This window comes from Lampetra fluviatilis, chromosome 57, assembly GCF_964198595.1.
Source record: "Lampetra fluviatilis chromosome 57, kcLamFluv1.1, whole genome shotgun sequence".
NCBI lineage: Eukaryota > Metazoa > Chordata > Hyperoartia > Petromyzontiformes > Petromyzontidae > Lampetra > Lampetra fluviatilis.
This window is the reverse complement of record NC_136331.1, coordinates 7,037,558-7,058,023: the sequence shown is the minus strand read 5'-3', so window position 1 is coordinate 7,058,023 and position 20,466 is coordinate 7,037,558. Positions and strand designations below refer to the sequence as shown.

At 54.5% G+C, this 20,466-nt stretch overlaps 1 protein-coding gene across 1 annotated transcript in view; it reads left to right on the top strand.

Moving 5' to 3' along the window:
* LOC144950405 (guanylate-binding protein 1-like) overlaps window positions 1–20,466 on the top strand; it is a 29,963-nt gene that overhangs the window by 8,815 nt on the left and 682 nt on the right. Inside the window, exons 3-10 of the mRNA XM_078880519.1 lie at window positions 828–946; window positions 8,116–8,368; window positions 10,848–11,025; window positions 11,266–11,426; window positions 11,604–11,723; window positions 12,459–12,671; window positions 14,017–14,119; window positions 19,870–19,973. Coding sequence (XP_078736645.1) covers window positions 828–946; window positions 8,116–8,368; window positions 10,848–11,025; window positions 11,266–11,426; window positions 11,604–11,723; window positions 12,459–12,671; window positions 14,017–14,119; window positions 19,870–19,973 — 1,251 coding nt within the window. The remainder of the gene's footprint in view (window positions 1–827; window positions 947–8,115; window positions 8,369–10,847; window positions 11,026–11,265; window positions 11,427–11,603; window positions 11,724–12,458; window positions 12,672–14,016; window positions 14,120–19,869; window positions 19,974–20,466) is intronic.

Sequence of the window (20,466 nt, the reverse complement as noted above, 5' to 3'; positions counted from 1 at the left end):
GAAACTAATTGGCCTACAACGTAGACGTCTTTATGGCCTAGTCTCACCAGTGTCAGACCACATAACGCCAAAATTGCCAGTGTTCTTTACATCATTTACGCATCTTCTTGGTTCTTTCGGTAAAGTCACGTAGAAGGGAAGTAATACAATAATAAAAATAAAACATAATAAAATAATTCTCACGACGTTTCGTCCACGACGCTGTCTCCCCGACAGACCTGGTCTTCACCTGAGGACGGCTGCTTGCGTTGTGGCCGAAACATCGTGAGAATTATTTTATCATCTTTTATTTTTATTATTTTATTACTTCCCTTCCACGTGACTTTACCGAAAGAACCAAGAAGATGAATCCCTGCAGTCACGAAAGCTTTAAATCGAAACCATTTACGCAGTGCATCGCGCGCGGTTTATCCTCTGCTTACCGCAGATGTTTCCGAATGCGAGAGTGTCCTTGTCACGTGACGCGATGCCGACAGAACACATTAAAGGATACGATTGGTGGGCGAGTCACAAGATAAAAAAAACATTTTCTCGGCAGTTCGAACCGCACCGACAGCCCACGACGGGGAGTGTCCCGCCGCGCGGCTGCGGCTCAAGTTGAGAAATTCGCGCTTTTATAATTCTTAGAAGTGATGCCATGCGGTGGGTGGGTGAGGGGGGGGGGCTCACATCATCGCGAAGGGTGACCGCTGACAAGCGCCGCTGACGGGAATGGCAGCTGAGCGCACCGCAGATTCGGAGCGGTCGCAAGGATGCATCGGTCGGTGGTGCCGTCAAGCGTTTGCCTTGGTGTCGGTGACAGCGGCGGTGACGGCTCTATTGTGCAGGAAGGGGACACGGACAACGACCACGACACGTGGCTCTTCGTCATGAGCGTGCTGCTCAGCTCCATGCTCGTGTACAACACCACGGGGATCCTGAGCACGGACGGCTTGGAGCACCTACGGTATCCTTTACACCGAGCGTGAAGGGGACGGCGGGGGGGTGTGGAAGAGAGGTCGACGACCTTCGTCGATCAAAAATAGTGGCCCCGCGGCAGGGCCTTCGGGCACCCCTGTATGGGTGTCGGAGGGTCCGGGTGCCTGGCCTCCCGCGGTGTCGCCTCGGTGTGTGTGTGTGTCTGTCTGTGTGGTACGTGTGGTTGTGTAGAGCGGTAGTGTGGCGGTTAGCGCGCTTGCGCTACGGACCTGGCTACAAGAGTTAGATTCCCGCTCACGGCCAACATCAGTGACGATTGTTTGAACCGGTCCTGGGCCTCCTCTAGGTCGACTCAGCCTACTCAATTGAGTACTTGGTTCGATGTGTTAGCATCGCCACTAGGGAGACAAAGGCGGCCATGTGTGGTGTCGGTCACCCACCCCCTCGTGTGCATTGTCGGTCTTCATAAGTGCCCGCTAACAGCACTTGCCCCAACAGTCTGTGCGTGCATCCAGTGCGTGCGAGAGGGAAGATTCCTCTGGCACAGCAATGTGGGTGTCGGAGGGTCAGGGTGCTTGACCTCCCGCGGTGTGGCCACGGTGTGTGTGTCTGTGTGGTACTTGTGGTACGTGCGGTCCGTGCCAAAGGGAAGATTCCTCCTGATGTGGCCAAAAAAAGCTCGTGTTGGGGTCGGACGCACATGCCCAGGATAGGTGAGGGCCGGTTGTCGAGACGGGGCATTGGAGTGGTCTCCACGGGTCTGGCGATCAAGGGGAAGAGGAGACCTAAGGGCCGATGTTGTGGTACTTGTAAGGGCAGGTGTTGAAGATCTTGTGTCCGACTGTGCATCATTTTTGGGATCTGGTGGAGGGATGACGACGTTGGTAGTGCACCGTGGTGGCGGTGGTGGTGGCATCAATGGTTTTTGTCCACGGTGACATCTACTCCTAGGCCTTGTGATCACGCTTTGTCTGGTGTTTTGGGGTTAGTATGCATGTCATCATGCATGCTATTTAATTTCTGATGTTGCTGCTGTAGCCCCTTTGATGTCTATGAGGCTGAGACTCGGCTGTGACTACACATGGGGACAATTCATGGATACAGCATTGATACATATTTAAAAACATAGTACAGGATTTATACGTAATGACTCAGTCCATTTTCTCACGAGGGATAATGCAATGATAACTACTTTTTTAAGATGCCAGTGGTTACACCTTGGATCAACTCATACCTGCCATAGGAATGTGGAATTCACATAATTCGGGACCACCAAGAGAGATGAGTGCTGCCCAATACTCATTTGAGCACTGGGACACTTTGACTCCAAACTGATGAGCTCTTGACCCAACCACCTCACCAACCACCCAGCCACCCAGATACTCAACCCAGAGCCACCATACCACTCGACCACCCAGCCACCCAGCTACTGAACCAATTACCCACCCTACCACTCTACCACCCAGCCACCAATTTACTGAACCACTGAGCCACCATACCACCCTATCAACCAACCACCCAGCCGCTCAACCACCCAACCACATAACCCTCCTACCAATCAGCCACCCAGCCACCCTGCCAACCATTCACCATAACAACTATCCACCCAGCCACTCAACCACGCAGCCACCCAAATATCCAGCCACCCAGCCCACACGACTACTAGCCACCCAACCTCCCTACCACCCAACTATTCCTCAAAATAATCCAACCGCCCTATCACCCAGCCACCCGACCACACAACCCACCCAATCTCACCCACCCAAACACGCAGGCGCATAGACACATTCCTCATTTACGGTCGAGCGTGGTATGTGTTTATCAAGCACCACTATCTATCGGAAACGTTTCGGTACAAGTGCACGTGGACTGCAGATAAATTCGGTGGCTTGCCCTGTGTCGAGTGGCGGTGGCGTCAAAATGAAACTCTTGAGATATTACAAGGTGCGATTAATGTTTCACCTGGTAAGCCGCGCTGAGTCTCAATATTTGTTTTGCCGGAGGGTTATGTGCTCGAGTGTTCTAGCCAATTCCACAAACAAGTGGTATTTATTTTTTTATGTGAGGTCCACACAAACAAATTTTACAGACCCACTTTGTTGTACTGCCGTCGCTTGGCCACATCGCAGCCTGTGGCGGTTGGGAGTTTCACAAATCTCAAAGTTATATTTGTTTTATCAGGTAACGCCCCACTGAGCTATATAGCTATTTTTTTTCAGAAGCCACCTGGCCACAAATGATGGTTCAACGAAGTGGATTATCGCGTGTAAATTTATAGCAGCACAACAATCTAATGGCATGTTTCTAAATGTGGAGGGAAAACCCGGAGGACCCGGAGAAAAATCCATGCGACCACGGGGAGAACGTGTAAACTCCAAATACACAGAAGGCGTTTGGATCGGGATCGAACCCATGACTTTCTGCATACCAGGCGAGGTAGTTAACATCTCGCCACCGTTGCAGCCCTACGTGATCCACCAACTCTATCCTCTAAAAGCAGGTAGACGCAAGGCACGCATTGCCACGGCAGCCAGCCGTTTAACATTTCTGCCCTGTCGTGGAATTGTTGACACGCGAATGATGAGACGCCGCAGTGTTCAGAGCGAATACCGAAGCTCTGGCTGTGGCTGTGACTTCAGCGCTTGCCGAATTTGACTCCCAGTCTTTTAGAGTCCATCAAAAAATCAAGAAAAAAACGCGAATTCATTTGTTTCCACCAGAGTGTGGGTCGCTCGTGGATCGGGCGCCCGTCTCCTCCACCACCGAGCGTCAAACCCGAACGTACGGCCAGGTTGAGCCAGACGGCTTAATCCGCCCATACATCATTTATTTCCCCTTCCTTCCGAGGTAAAAAAAAAACCTCCAGCATTTGCCAACGAAAATCGGCACGCGTGCCAGAACCGCCACGCGCCTGGGCCGTGCGGGTGGGCGTTGGGGGGGGGAGGCTGGGGCTGACATCACTGCCGCACAATCTGCCAGATTTTTTTGACGACGTTCCCGACCACACACACACACGCGCGCGCGCGCGCGCTCTCACGCACGAGCGTGGGAACACGAGTCGGGCAGCTTAGCCAGCTCAGTATGCCGCCCCCCGTGGTCAATCCAACTTGCCAGCTCGAAAATATTGAAGGTGGAAAGTTTTGCACAACGGGTCCCTCCTCCTTTGGTGGTGTCGCGACGATGTTTGACGAGGTGGCGCCTGGCGCTTGGTCGGCCGTGGTCAACCGTGGGGCTGTGCGCTTTCTAATTCGCGGGGTGACATTCGCCGAAGAAGGAGAGGCCCCGTCTGTTCCGGCGTCACGGTCCAAAATATGCCGAACTTGATCAATGGCTCGCGAATGACTTGAACTGCGAAGGCACTTAGGAACATCGCTCCCTCCACGCTACTGGCAGAGACTAATGCCCACTCGCTGGCTGGCGCTACATTCACCGTATGGCAGACAGGGGCAGCTGCCACCCTGTTGCAGGGCGCCTGGAGATGTTACTGATTTGGAAGAGCGGCATGAATAACATCAAGTGGTGATTATGATGAAAAGAGAAAAAAGAGGTAACCAAAAATGTATCAGCCTCCCCCACTCCCTACTGTTTGGGCACGGGCTGTGCGGATGGACGCTGGACGATGTCTATGCGTCACGGTGGCGAAATGTTAACTACCTCACCTGGTATAAAGGAGGTCGTGGATTCGATTTGGACCCTGTCTCCTGCTGGAGTTTTCAGTGTCTCTCTGCCAGTGGTCGCGTTGATTTGTCTCTGGGTCCTCCGGTTTTTCCCTCCACGTTTGGAATCAACGTCACGCGTTTAGAGTAATTGGCTGCTGCTGTACACTTGAGCTATCACTTGTGATAGCCAGGTCGCTTCTAAACAAGAGCTATATATGCTCAGTGGGTCATACCTGAAAAAAAGAGGATATATATCAGACCTCCCCCGGCCCCTGTCAAACTTAATCCGAACGATGTCCCTAAATCCTCTGGCTGGCTCCATCAAACCGAATGCCAACAACGCGGTCAAACCCAAGCCAAGCACACACGACCCCCCCCCCTCCTCTCCCCGCTCCCTGCCCCTGCTGGGCCGAGTGCTCGAGGTGGAACGATCTCCCCCGTCCACCAGCCGACGGTGGGCTGCACTTGCGACGGGTGTTGGGTAACGCCGCAGCTTTGCCCAGTGGCGTCTCGGGGTGGTTTGCCCTTGGCCCCTCCGATGTTCAAATTCTTCCCACACTTTCTTGAGGCCCCTTAACGAGCCGCGCACGCCCGGTGCAGTTGCACCGCCTGCACACTCGAAAAGCCACGCCGCTGGCCGGTGCTGCCATGCCCTCGTCTGTTGCGATGCACCGATGCATAGCACTGGTGGCTACGCGCGATGCGAAAGCAGTTCAACATAAGAGCGTACGCACGGAAGCTTCGCCGTCCGTTCCGTCTTCAATGTTTGGTGGTGGACAGCAGCAGCATCATGTTCGAGTCACTTTTACCGTAACTTAAGTGTCGGGATCAATGGGAAATATTCAGTGTTCGAGCTTGAGTCGGACGAATAGAGCCAGGCACTCCTCGTCTCTGTGTGTGTTCCACCAACCCGCGCTCGTTCACGTCTCGCCTGCGCCGTGCGTCTTGTCGCGATGGTGTTGAGTGGGGGGAGCGGGTGCGTGGCGGGTAGCTGAGTGAGCCAGTGTGTGCGTGTATGTATCTGGGGTGCGGTGGCGCAGTGGTTAGCGCACTGTGTTCCGAACCTGGTTCGATTCCCGCTCACGGTCGACACCGGTCCTGGGCCTCCGCTAGGTCGACTCAGTCTCAAATGAGTAACTGGTGTGTACAAAAAATCGTCACCTATTGGGGAAACAAAGGCGGTCGGGCGTGCTCCTTGCCACCCACCCCCTTCGCGTGCCGTGCCGGCCTTCCTAGGCCGCTACTCGCTAACGGCACTTGCCTCAACAGTCTGCTAAGGCTATACGGGGGGGGGACCTTTGTCTTTGTGTGTGCGTTACATTATCCCCAAAGAGAGAGCTGTCTCCCGGGGCGGGTGGTGCAAGCTGTGCCTCGTGGTTGACAGGTCACCGTCCCCCCAGGTGCACACTGCCCCCGCCACCCCACCCCGAGGACATCATCATCCATCATCATCGCGTGTCCCGACTCCGCGTGACTGCAGTTGCAGACCAATGAATGTTTGGCAAGACGGACCGGTGATCTTCTCCGATGTGACATCTGGGATTCAAACATTCCGACTCATGGGGGGGGGGGGGGTGGATGAATCCTGTGCTATATAGATCCGCATAAAATCTTTCCACGGATTTAGAGATTCGTGTTTTTTTAATCTCTATCACATCTTATGGGGCTCCATATTTCTACCCCACCTACACACGTCCAAGTACATACGGATACACGCACGCGTGCATTTAGGTTGCAACCCAACCAGGTTCTCCCAGATAAACCCCAAGTCAAGTCACGTGACTCTCACAGGGAGCAAGTGCATCAACTCCGTGGCGAAGAACGCCACTCCAGAAGGTGACATCGCAGAGCTTACGTGTTGCGGTCGCCTTCCGCCCATTGCCCCGAAGCCACACTCGGTGGTGCTGCTCATTCTCGCTCACGCAGCCATGGAGGCGTCCGTCACGGAACTCGTATAAGACCGAGTCGCGTGACACATCGCGGTACGATTGGCTAATCGGCCATCGTGGCCATTGGCTTTAAGTCTCCCGTTGGAGCCCAACAACGCTACAAGGTCTTCCCGGGACACCGCGAGCAGCCACGGCCGTCGAGACCCCTTGACATTTTAAAATTACGGCCCCTTCTCCGCAAGCTTCGGGTGTCCGGATTTTTCGCATCCATGGAGGGGGTGGGGGCGGAGGGAGGGGGGGGCTCGTGACCCCTACGGTCAATTATCATCACGAGCATTCCGTCAGGCGCACCGCGGGCGACAATGACCCATGTGGCACGGTCTCGTCACCAGCTAAGCTACGTGTGGATTTTACAACCCCCACCCCCCTCTCTTTTATCTTGTGCCCGCCGTTGAGTTATGGCCTCCTAAATACGGGTGTTTGGCAAGAGGACAGCGACCTTCATATAAACAAAACAAGAAGCAACATGCCCAGGGGAAGAGCTCACCGCCAGAGGAGAGAGGGCTGCCAGTCTGGGTGCCAGGAGTCGCGTGTGTTTGTCGTGTCTATATGGGGAACGGCGGCTGTGTGATGGGGTAGCGGTAGTGTAGTGGTCTTTATCGCAAAGCCATCATCGTTCTCCGCTGAGGACAGCGTGGAGTTAATATTAAATTTGGCACAAATCGAAACGAACGAACGGACACACACAGCCCCGTAGCTCGTGGCTCGTAGCAATGCATCTCTGCTGCGTCCTGGGATGTTCCACGAGGTGTGTGTGTGCTACGAACCCGGCGACCCGAGTTCCGATTCTCGCTCGCGGCCAACGCCAGTGACTATTATTTGAACCGGACCTGGGTCTGACCCTAGGTCGACTCAGTCTCAAATGAGCACCCGGTGCGGCGTGTAAACATCGCCACCGGGGAGACAAAGGCTGCCGTGCGTGGTGTTGGCTACCCGCCCATAGATGCGCGCTAGCAGCACTTGTTTGTATGGCCGCACGTGTGAATCGTCCATCACCAAGGGGGAAATCACAACGGTGGCGTTTTGTCAAGATGTAGATCTGACCTTTGACTGTGATTTGACCTGGCGTCATGAGCTGATGTTTAACGTTGCGGAGATAATCTAAAAATATACTCTTACAACCCATGGTGAGCTAGCAGCCCCTCCGTTAGCTCCACCCACTCAGGTAACCCCACCCACTGCTCAGGTAACCCTGCCCACTAACGAGGTAGCCCCACTCACTACTTAGGAAGCCCCACTCACTACTCAGGTAGCCCCGCCTACTACTCAGGGAGACCCGCCCACTAACGAGATAGCTCCGCCCACCAGTCAGGCAGCCCCGTCCACGACCAAGATATCTCCGCCCACTCCTCAGGTAACTCCACCCTCTGCCTCCGCATAACGTGAGTTTGACACGATGCCAGAAAACGTTGAGGTGGTGACAACATAGTGATGTTTCCAAATGCTTCGGACCACCAGGGAAAAACTTGTTGGAACCACCGGGACGTTTGGTATCTTGTCGTGTCGATGATGGATGATGATGTGATTTTTTTTAATGCGGCCGTTTCCCTTAACCAGCGTGGGCCACCACCACCACCACGACGACGCAGATTCGTGCTCAACCTCACGGACCACCTGCGCACGGACACGCGGCAGAACGCCCACGAGCCTGGCTCGGACTTCGGCAGCTACTTCCCCTCGCTGGTGCTTTGCCTGCGAGACTTCACCATGAAGCTGGAGGTGAACGGCGAGGCGTGCACCTCGGACGACTACATGGAGCACTTCCTGAAGATGCGCGTCGACCCTCAGGAGGACGGCCATGAGGTCAACGCGCAGAGGCAGTTGCTGTGCCAGTACTTCAAGGTGGGTGTCGGTAAAAAAAAAGAACCTGGCCAGGACTAACTAACTATCCACTTCACATTTTTTTTTCAGAAGCGACCTGGCTTTCACAAATTATGGTGCAACAATGTGGCTTATCATCGTTGCGTGGAAATATAGAAAGCAGCCAATTACTGTAAACGCGTGATGTTGATTCCCAATGTGGAGGGACCATGCAAATACCAAATATACAGCAGCAGGCGTCCGAGTCGGGATCGAACCCACGATCTCCTGCATACCTGGCGAGGTAGTTAACATCCCGCCATCGTGGGCGGGGCAGGCCTTCCCTGCGGCAGCCCCGCCCACTGTTACGTGACCACGCCCACTGAAACACGAGCCCCGTCCACAGAGCGAGCGGCCTCCTCACTCTGATGTTTGGCCCTAACTCCTGGTCACAAACCCCATCTAATTCTCAATCAATCCCACCCACCGCACAGGTAGTCCTACGCTTTCCAGTACACGATCATGGGTCGAGCATGAGGCCAGAAAATGCTAAACTGCAGACAATATCCACATGCTCGCAAATTAATCATAACAACAATTAGTAGCTAAATACTGAGACCACGAGTTCGTATCTGGGTTTCAGCTGTCCGTGCTTCAACCGCGTTCTCGAGTGTAGGCGAGCTAATGATCTCAGCCCTGCCCATAGGACAATGACGGCGAGACCTTTCCACAAATCCGACCGCTCAGTTATTTGTATCGACCTGAGAGCGACGTCGGATGATTCCGTGAATTCACCTCCGAATTTTTGGGCGGCCGCCGAACTCATCGCTACCTTCCTCCGTTCACCGTCGCTAGCGGAGTACACGAACCACAGCCATGCCACGTGACCCACTGCCGATGAGGCCCCATTACCACGGGGTGGGGGGGTGTACACCAGAGGTCGCAACCGGGTACCCGATAACCCGTACCCTATCCGATACCCGGCTACCCGTACCCAGCCGGGTACGGGTACCCGTTTGCGACCCTGGTGCGGCCGGGTACGGGTACGGGTAGTGAGTAACTATTTGTCACTCATTTCCTAACGTCTTGTCTCTTCTCACAATTCAAGTTCCTAGAATCAACCCACCCGCGCCTGCAACATGGCTTTATCCCAGAGGTCGCAATCAGGTACCCGATACCCGTACCCTACCCGTACCCGGCCGGGTACGGGTAGGGTAGGGTACGGGTATCTGATTACCCGGCCGTACCCGTACCCTACCCGTACCCGGCCGGGTACGGGTAGGGTACCCATTTGCGACCCTGGTGCGGCCGGGTACGGGTACGCGTAAGGAATCAAAACCCGTTTGCGACCTCTGGTGTACACTGCCTTTTTTTATGGGCTGCTCATTGTTAATTTAGACATCCAAATTAAAAGTGTTGCCCGCCATAAATTATTGTAAACACGACGCTGCTGTCAGCGCTACCAAGAGCAGCCAGGATCTGGGCTCTCCCTCTCCCCCATCCATCGCCCCGTCGCACTCAGCTAACGGGTGGTGATTTCTTCCCAAGGCTTTTTGCCACTGGTTGGGCCCATCCGGCGCCTCTGGCCGTTTGTCGTAGGGGGCTTTAACCTGCTCCTTGGCTGTGTAATTGAGCTGAAAGGTGTTTTTTTGGGGGGGGGGAGGTGGAGGTGGGGGGTGGCGGTGGGGGTGGAGGGGGGAGGGGCCTCGCGCGTGGTGTCCTCTGGCGGGCAAGCACGCTCAGGCGAGCAGCTCAAATTGGGGGCTCGAGAGGTGGCGTAACAAGAAAAAAAGTCAAACACTTGACGCGGACGACTGCGTTGCACGTGCTCGATTTAGCACGCGGTTGGCCACGTAAGAAGTTCAGCGTATGCGTGTCGTGGTGTTTTGTTTTAGTCGACCGAAATAGCCTACGATATTAATTGCCGGGATTAGCGACACGTGTCGTATATGTGTAGCGACAAAAAAAAAAACCTTGTAATTATTACCACGATGATGGATTGTTCCCCTTGGATTTAAAGCAGTTGGGTTGATCCGGTGTGTGCACGGCGAGAATTATTGGCGAATGCGAGAAGTGATATCCTTACCCATTTTATAGCTCGAGTTGGTCTGGGTCAGAGTTGTAGCCCTGGATAGGGCTAGAAGCAAAATCATTCATTGCTTTATCCTCATATTTATCTGTAGCTCTAGTCCAGTTTAGCCGAGCATTTGGATATATCTCGAGACCAGTTTAGATTCGTGTTTGTCTAAATCGCTAGCCCGGTTTAGCTGCGAATTTGACTAAATATCTGTCCCGGTTTATAGTCATGTTTGGCTATAACTCTAACCCGGTTTAGACTCATGTTTGGCTCTATTTGGATGTATCTCTATCTCGGTTTTGCAGAGAATTTGGCTAAATTTCTGCCCCAATTTAGCCTCATGCGGCAACTGGCACCGCATCCCAACCCCACCCCCAGGCTTATGACATCACTTGCCGTGCCCCTCCCTTGCCCCTCCCACCCCGCCCTCCCACTCTCGCACAGGAGCGCAAGTGCTTCATGTTCCCCAAGCCCACGGACCTGCGGAGCCTCCTCAACCTGCAGAAGCTTCCGGATGACAAGCTGGATGAGCTGTTCATGGAGACGGCCAACTCCTTCACGGGGTACACCATTGGCACGGCGCGCCTCAAGCAAATCAACGGCGCCGTCTTCTCCGGCCTGGGTGAGTGTGATGTCGCCGATTCGGCAGCTCGGGTTTTGTCGAATTTTCGGGGGTTCTGCCTCCTCGTGCCATGTGTCTCGTTTCCCTTTTCCGTACCTCACATCCCGTGTCTCGTCTCCCATCTCCCATCTCCCGTGTCTCATCTCCCATCTCCCGTGCCCCATGCCGCATCATCTCCCATGTCCCGTCTCATCTGTCTCTTCTCCCATCTCCCGTGCACCCGGCCCCGCGTGCGCTCAGCGCTGGTGCGGCTGGTGGAGGAGTACGTGGGCGCTGAGCGCCGCCGCGCTGTGCCGTGCATCGAGAGTGCCCTGCGTGCCGTTCTCACCACCACCAACCGTGAGGCCAAGCAGGCCGCCATGACGCTCTACGCTGCCAGGATGGCCCAAGCCAACCTCGAGGTGCGTGCTTGGGGCTTAGAACCCGCCCCCCCCCCACTTCCCCCGACCTGCTCGCCAGTGTGGAAGAGTAGGACATCACGAACCCCCTCCTGGAGGAGCTCTCCCTGTAGCACGCGGAGGAGGCAGCGACTCGAGGGAGTAATCGCAGGGCTGCGCCTCTTGCCTTGTCTCCTGCAGCTGCCGCTGCCCTTGCAGCTCATCAACGGGTACCACCAGCAGGCGGTGGAGCCGGCGGTGTGGCTCTACCACGAGCTCACCATGCTGGACCGTGACCACCTGCAGGAGAAGGAGCTGCTGGTGAGACGTGCTTCGTCCCCTTTCATCCACCGTTCATCCGCTCATCCATCTGTTCATTCGTCTGTGCCTTTGTTCGTCCGTTCACATGTCCATCAATTCATTCAATCAAGTCTTTGTTTTCTCTTTGGTTGAGCCAGACAGTGTTGCCACCTGTTTTGGCTTTTTCTGGATCGTCCCCTTGTTGAGGAGGCAGCTTCTGCCCTCTGGATATCTCTAACTCTTCCCGGGACATTACGAGTCCCGGGTTTTGTCGGTTATGTACTAATGCACAGCCAAAGTTCCCCGCTCTTTCCACACAGCACGCCGCACCTGAGCTACATCACCACTCCCTCATTTCCTTCGTTCACCATCCACGGCAGTGTCCACCTCCCTGCCACCCTCCCCCACTCTCCTCCCTACCTACCTACTTTGCATCCCTATTTTCTTCCCTCCCCTCCCTACCTTTCCCCTCCTCTCCTACCTCTCTTCTCTCCTCCCCTACTTCTCTCCTTCCCTTGCTACCTCCCTCCACCCCTCCCTTCCTAACTCTATCCTCTCCCTTCCCACCTCCATCCCCTCCCTCCCTCCATCACCTCCCTACCCTCCCTACCTCTTTCCTTCCCTTGCTACCTCCCTCCACCCCTCCCGTTCCTCACTCCCTCCCTCTCCTCCTACCTTCCTTCTCTCTCCTCCCTTTACCTCCCCCCTATCCTCCATAACCCTCCATCCCCTCACTCCCCCCCCCCACCCCATCAGGTGGAGCTGACGAGGGAATATGCGAAGCTGATCACGCGGAACAGCGAGGTGTCGTGGCAGCGCTGTGAGCGCCGGCTGCTGCAGCTCTACCAGCCCATCAGGGAGAAGGTGGACCGGCAGGAGCTGCACAAGCCTGGTGGCTACCGCAAGTTCCGTGCCCTCATCGACAAGGTGCACGACGACTACTATGAGGCGCAGACGCGCGAAGAGGAGGTGAGGACCCCCTGAAGACAGTTGCGTTTCCGTCACCGCTGCTCGTCCACCTGCGGCAAGGCCTCTAACGGAGGCCCCTTCTGGATGCAAGGCCTCTAGCCGAGATCTCGTCCGGTGGCAAGGAATCTAGCAGAGGTCCCATCTGATGGCAAGGCCTCTAGCAGAGGTCCCATCTGATGGCAAGGCCTCTGGTGGAGGTCTCTTCTGGTGGCAAGGCCTCTAGTGGAGGTCTCTTCTGGCTCCAAGGCCTCTAGCAGTGGTCTATTCTGGCGGCAAAGATCTCTAACGAAGGTCTATTCTGGCCGCAACGACTCTAGCGATGTCCTCTCCTGGCGGCAACGCCTCTAGCGGAGGTGTCTTCTGGCCACAATTCCTCTAGCGGTGGCCTCTTCTGAATGCAAGGCCTCTAGTGGAGGCCTCTGCTGGCAGCCCCTTTCACCAAACAGTGGTGCGAGCGAGCCAGCAATGGCAGGGCTGCACCTTTACCACCTGTGGAGGCGAGGGGGCGCCTTCACAGTGGAGCCAGACGTGTGTCCCCAAAAGAGGGACATGGGCGTTGGTTGATTTTAAGAAACCTGCACCATCGTTTCATTTCAACTGCCACGCCAGGAGATGGGATCAAAGCAGCGCACCTCTCGATCACGATTCCAGTGTGCCCATAACTACTGCACAGCGGCACGACTGCGAGGCCTGTAACAATAATAACATTTTCTGAGGGGGGGTCCCATCTGGCCAGATCTCCTGAGTGCCTGAGCGATACAGGCGGGGCGGGCCAATGGTCACGTGAACACGCTGCCTCACGTGAACACACCGAGTCACGTGTGCATGCTGCATCACATGAATACGCTGCCATAGGTGGACCGTAGGTGCGTCACGTGAACACGCCTCAACGTGAACGTGCCACGTCACGTGAACACACCACCATAGGAGAGCCGCAGGTGCGTCACGTGGACACGCCACGACGTGAACACTTCACATGAACTCACCACGTCACGTGCACACACCGCCACCATAGGTGAACTACTGTTACGTCACGTGAACACGCCGCCACCATAGATGAACCGCAGGAGCCGTCGACGGCTCACAGAGGAAAAGTTTGCAGTTCGCTCAATTTAGGTTTTTTTTGCCAATTACTCTCTCGCAATCGCAGCGTGGACTGAATCACTAAAACTTCACTTGGCGACACCGTCGGCGTTAAATGGGGGTTGGGATGGAATAAAAACATTTGAATTGGGTTCTCAAATGTTCAAATGGGATGCGGAGGCCGTCGTTCATTAAAGCAATGCCTCTGCGTTTTATTTTTCGATGCATTGTGCTCGTTTAATGTTTTTTTTTTATTTCACAGCAGGAAAATGTCTACAAGCTGTTCATGGACCGCAGAGACATGGACGGGAAAGTCATTCTCAGGGCCGACAGGAACGTCACCGACGCGGAGAAAAACGAGATCGGTGAGAATTCATCTTTCTTCCTTTTTCTTTTACAATTTTTGCCGACAACAACAACAACAAAAACAATGAACAAGGCAGGTGCTCGAGGAAGCGTTGAAAGTGCGACGCGTGACATGAGTCCAACGGGAGGGGGGGGGAGGCGGCGAGGTGGGGGGTGGGGCCGTGGCTTGAGATGGCTCCTGCAAAGGGACACCCAACTTGTCCGCCGTCCAGCCCGGCAGGGATATGCTCCAGCGCGGATCGGATTGCTGCACCGGTGGAACTCGCACACGCACATACTCACACACGCACATGCTCACACACGCACATACTCACACACGCACATACTCACACACGCACATGTTCACACACGCACATACTCACACACGCACATGCTCACACACGCACATGTTCACACACGCACATACTCACACACGCACATACTCACACACGCACATACTCACACACGCACATACTCACACACGCACATACTCACACACGCACATGCTCACACACGCACATGCTCACACAACAACAACAACCGCCATTCGCCACTAAGTGGCGGTGACGTCACCACGACGCTTGTGCCAGGCCATGTGCACCTTGAGGCCACGTGAAGTGTCGAACGCCCGCTGGCAGGAGGTCACGGGGCAGACCCAGCAGGTGCCACGGGTCGGCAAAACAACCTCCTACCTCCTCGCGGTGCCGGACGGGCAACATTGTCGTGGGCAGTGCTGTGGGGGGAGGGCCAATGCCCATTGGCCTCTCCCCTCATGGCGTCTGTGACCACCACAGTGGCTAAACGGGGGCTCTGGACGGGTGCGAGGGGCTGGTAACCCCTCCACCTTCAATTAACCACCACTAAACTACGAAGTAAACATAAACCTGTAATTAATAAGCTTGTGCCGGAGGCCCCGGGGGGTCAGGCTTTTATGACGTCTCCTGGCCAAACCCCATTTGGCGGAGCCAGGAGATTGAATTTTAACCCTCGGGGCTCCTCCAGAAACAACGAAAAACCATTGCGGATGGCCACGTGGAATGCTCACACACGCACATACTCACGCACATACTCACACACGCACATGTTCACACACGCACTCGTACAAACGCTCCCACACACGGACACACGAGCACACACATACGCACACATGCGCACACGCTCACACGCACGACACACACGCGCTCACACGCGCGCATACACGTTCGCACACGTGCACACACATGATCACACGCAAAAAGACAGATCCCCGTGTAGCCTTAACAGATTGTGGGGCAAGTGCTGTTTGCGAGCACCTGTGAAGGCCGGAACGGCACACGAGGGGGTGGCTGGCCAACACCATGCCCTACCACACGCACATACTCACAAACACACGCACATGCAGATGCAGCAACAATAACAGCCGTCATTTGGCACTAAGCCGCAAGGCACTTTCTGTGCGTGCTGTGTTACTCAAAGTGCGAAGTCCAAAGATCCCCCGTGTAGCCTTAACAGACTATCGGGGCAAGTGCTGTTAGCGAGCACCTATGAAGGCCGGCACGGTGCGCGATGGGGTGGTGTGGCCGCCTTTGTCTCCCTCGTGGCAATGTTTTACAAATCACACCAGGTACTCATTTGAGGCCGAGTCGACTTAGAGGAGGCCCCAGGACCAGTTTCATGTGAAGGAGATAATGCCGATCCCCATGATCTCAGCAGTGCCAGCCCAGCCACCTCTGAAACCAGGAGTGTATTTTCTGAGATGTGGCTGCGATGGCCAAGGGTCAAGAAGCTCCTGGCTGGGAGCGTCTGGGTGCCACATGGGCTTAGGTCTTTGGGCGTAAGAGAGTCAAGGAGGGGTGTGGGGGGGGTCACGTGACTCGCTGACTCGGGGTGGCCTTAACACTGAGCCAGAGCCTCAGAGCCAGCACGGATTAGAAGCTCAGGGGATCGAATCCCGCTCACAACCGACCCAAGGCTAACTCGGGTTCACAAGTGTGGCGAGATTTTAATAGCCTCGTCCCCGTAACCAATTAATCCATCGTATTAGGTTGTTTTTTTTATTCACTATCTTTGGCCGATTCCATCACTGAGAATTAAAAATGTAGCTTTTTTTCTTTATTTAAATCTGGTGCTCTCGGGGTGGGGGGAGGGGGTGTGGGGGGCGGCCCTGGGCAGCTGTCTTGATGGCAATGATCGCCTGGGTTAATCTTAGCACGGAGCGGCGTAAGTGAATCCCGACCGTGGTTACGCTCGCTCATACCTGGCCACGTGCCCCGGTCATCCAGCCCCACCTCCCCCCCTCCCCCCGCAAATTCACCACCCTCCCTCTTTCTCTCTCTCTATCTTATTGACATTTTCAAATTATTATTTTCGTCCTCACAATGCAAAGTCGGCCCATAATTGTCACCGTGGTCGACAACATGAGTGTACCGCTTTTCTGCGGTAGTCACAACGGGAAAGACTCGCACCGCTCCCCCACCCACCCACCATAGGAATGTAGAATTTCCACCACTGGCTTCAGGGCTAAAAGTGGCATATGAGCAACTGCCTCGTCTACGCTCATTTGAGCAAGAGATCGCTTTCACACTTTGTAATTAATCCCAGGCGCCGCGTAATGACACGAACAATCCATTTGGATCGCGCAAACCAGAGCAACCCCGCGTGTTCTGGAGCGAACCAGTGTGGCGGATATCAGAGAGCAACCTCTGAGATCCATTCCAGGTTCAAAATACCTCTGGGCCACACAGCGCACAGGAGAGTAATGTTAAATCGCGTGAAACTCAAACTGACGTTTTAAGTCTCGACAGCTGGAAGTTAGAACAACTTAAGTGTAAACCCAGATTTTACGTGGTGCTTTTACTTATTTCATTTTGAATGTGAATTCATTGGTGCATGGGCTGAGATCATCAACTCACTGCACACTTGAGATGCACGCCAGTTCAGTCACATGCAGTGGCTGGATTCTGATCCCAGGATCTCAGCGGTGTCGGCTCAGCGTCTCTCGGTCACCTGGGCCACCTTCCCCAATTCAGAATCATAATATTTATTTATGCCGGAGGAATCCGAAGAGCTACAAAGCTCGTTCTTTCTCATCCGCGCCCACGTCCTCTCCTTGCTCATACGAGACTCGTCTTCATTGGCTGCGAACCATAAGCGGAGCGGTGGGCATTCCACATTTCTATGCCGGGAGCCAGAGAGGTTTTAGGCGCTTCCCACAACGCCGGGCGCATTTTGTTGGGAGGGATTGTTGTTTGCCGAGTCAAAAAACCCCATCCGACGATTTGAGCTTGTAGGTAAAGAGGCAAAAAGTGCAGCCTCGCAATCGCCTCTCTAAACCCCACCCTGGTCTGCGAACTGAATACTCCAGACACGCAGCGCAAAACCGGCCGCACGCGAAAATGAAATTCGTCTTTGAATATTAAAGGTCGCTTTCATTCTTATCTCTTAAGCCCCTCTCCACCGGAACATGATTGATGTAACGGGCGGTGACATTGAACAAAGTGGGGGGGGGGAGGCAGTGTTTGACTGCAGCGATGGAGCTGGCAGAGGACAATGTCGCTCACGGCCTGATGATGGTAGCCAGAGATTTAATTTCTTTATTTTTTTGCCTGGTCTGTCTGTACGCCTCTCGCTATGGCTGTGACGACTTATCAACGTGCTTACTCTGGTCTACCAGCGGCCAAGAGGGTAAGAAACATGTTGAAGTACAGCCCTGAAATTCCCGCCACAGCTGTCGGCAAGGCCCCTCTGTAGGGAATGTTTGGCCTACTCTTCCACGTGGTGCCAGACGTCTCGGAGGAATAGGTGCGAGAGTACTCACGGTTCACCCCACGACGATGACCTTGCCGATAGACTCATAGCGCCGTTTTCATTCGCGCTGCTGCTGTGGATGGAGGAGAGGCCGATGGAGATTTAAGAACGCCGCGTGCGGTTGTTTCAGCTGCCACGCGGGGACGTCCAGCGCGGAACTGGCGACCTCTGCGCTAAGCATCACCAACCACGGCAAACCGGGAGGAATATTCAGCGAGGAATGAAGCCCTGGACGACAGAGGGAGGGGCAAAAATGAAATAAGTTGGGGAAAAAATGGACTGGTCAGCGGAATGTGTTTCCAATTACTATGATTACAAGGGTAGAATCTGTTCTAACTGTGGGGTCATTTCTTTTAAATATCTCGGGTGAATCTTACCTCTCCGAAGCTAATGAGCAAATCTTTGGACGAGCCCTTGGACCAATCTTAAATGGATCCACGGCTAGTGAGCAAGTACCACAGACTAATTTGTAAAGAACGGTCCCCTGGCCATGACATTTAATTACCCATCGCCCATAGAAAATACCCACAGGCATAAAAATACGAAAGATGCCCACAGATATAACTCCCGCCCCCCCCCCCCCCACATTTCTTTAAAAAAGTGCTGTTAAATGTATTGTATCACAGAAAAGGGGAATTGTAGTGATAATAACAATGCATTTTATTTTTAATCAACGCAGGAAATCCTCGTTGAGTCCCAGGACTCTGCTGAGGGGAGTTCAGCCGTGAGCCGTTTGGGCCGTTAGAAAATCCATAATCGATTGTTTTCGTTTTTTCGTGGTTAGATCGCGCAAATATAAATGTCGTCATTAAACACGCCTACCACCAGAACCCGACGAAGCCGATTAGTTAAGGTTCGTCACGGAAAGATAACGTGCCAAATTCGTTACTCGTTCAGCACCAACCGTTGTGTGTGTGTGTGTGTTGGAGAGTAAACCCACAACATTCACAATTCGAGTACTACTACGACCGGCATCATCAGGCGACAGCCAGAGTAGGAGAAAACCTCACGCACGCCGAGGGAGGAGGGCACGCTCATGACGCGCGTGCAGATTCGTTTTTATTTTTTGGGGGCTCACGGAAGCGATTGTGCACGTGAACACGCCACGGGCCTTTTGCGAGTCTGTGGCTGGATCGAGTGCCCTCTCCATATTCCACCGCGCTGGTCAGCGTGACGTTGGGAAGCCATACATGTGGGAGAATAGCTTACAACTAATTTGTTTTATTTTTATTTTACCAGGTAAGACCCACTAGGCTATAGAGATTGTTTTCAGATGCGACCTGGCTATCATCAATGATAGCTCAACAAAGTGGCTTATCACGTGAACATTTTTATAGCGGCCAAATACTCTAAACGCGCGACGTTGATTCTAAATGTGAAGGGGAAAAACCGGAGTGCCCAGAGGATAAATCCAGGCGGCCGCGGGAAGAGAGTGAGACACAAACTCCAAATATGCAACGGGCTTCAGGGTCGGGATCGAACCCACCAAATCTTGCATACCAGGGGAGGTAGGTAACATCTCGCCACCGCGGCGCCCGCAGAACAATACTGTACATCGATATATACAGTGCACTTCCGTCTGCGGCCCACAGCGTGGCCCTACAGCGTGGCCCTACAGCGTGGCCCTACAGCGTGGCTCTAGAACGTGGCCTACAGCGTGGCCCTACAGCGTGGCCCTACAGCGTGGCCCTACAGCGTGGCTCTAGAACGTGGCCTACAGCGTGGCCCTACAGCGTGGCCCTACAGCGTGGCCCTACAGCGTGGCTCTAGAACGTGGCCTACAGCGTGGCCCTACAGCGTGGCCCTACAGTGGTCTATAACTCCACACGGCGGTCACCCATCCAAAGCGCTATCCAGTTTCGCTCCCTTGCTTAACTTCCGAGGATCTGTCGAGACCGGCCGCATTGCTGGTCTCAGGCCACTGTGCCGACTCTGTCGCATGCGGCTCTCTGCGACTGTTGTCGTTTGCGTTTTGGTTTGGCAGTGAGCGACGAGCGGAGCAAGCGCCAGGAGCGGGATCAGAGGGCGACTGCGGAGCGGGACATTCAGAATGAGATCAAGATGCAGGCCATCAAGAACGAAACCCAGGTGCCTCCTTCGTCCTGCCACCCCCCCTCACCCCCCCCCCCCCACACACACACACCAACCACCCTTTACATTTCATCATCAGCAGCAGTGATTGATCCGCTGCTGGATGAAGGCCGCTCCGAGCCGTCGCCATCTCTCTCACGATCCTCGTGACATAACAACGAGCCTCGCGCGAGCCGGTCTCGCCGTTCCATCTCCTTCGTGGCACGTCGGCTCAGATGCGGTTCCATTTCTCGTCTGCCACCCTGTGGCCCACAGCGTGCCACTACAGTGGTCCAATAACACCGCACGGCGGTCGCCCATCCAAAACACGACGCGGTTCCACTCACTGCTCAGCGTCGGAGATCCGTCGAGATCGGCCGCATGGTCAGGATCGAAATCACAACCTCCTTGCATACCAGGCAAGGGAGATAACGTCTCACCACCGCCCCCAAGTGCGCCGTTTTCGCGAACAACAACAATAATGATAATTGTTTTTTTACCATTCTATCTG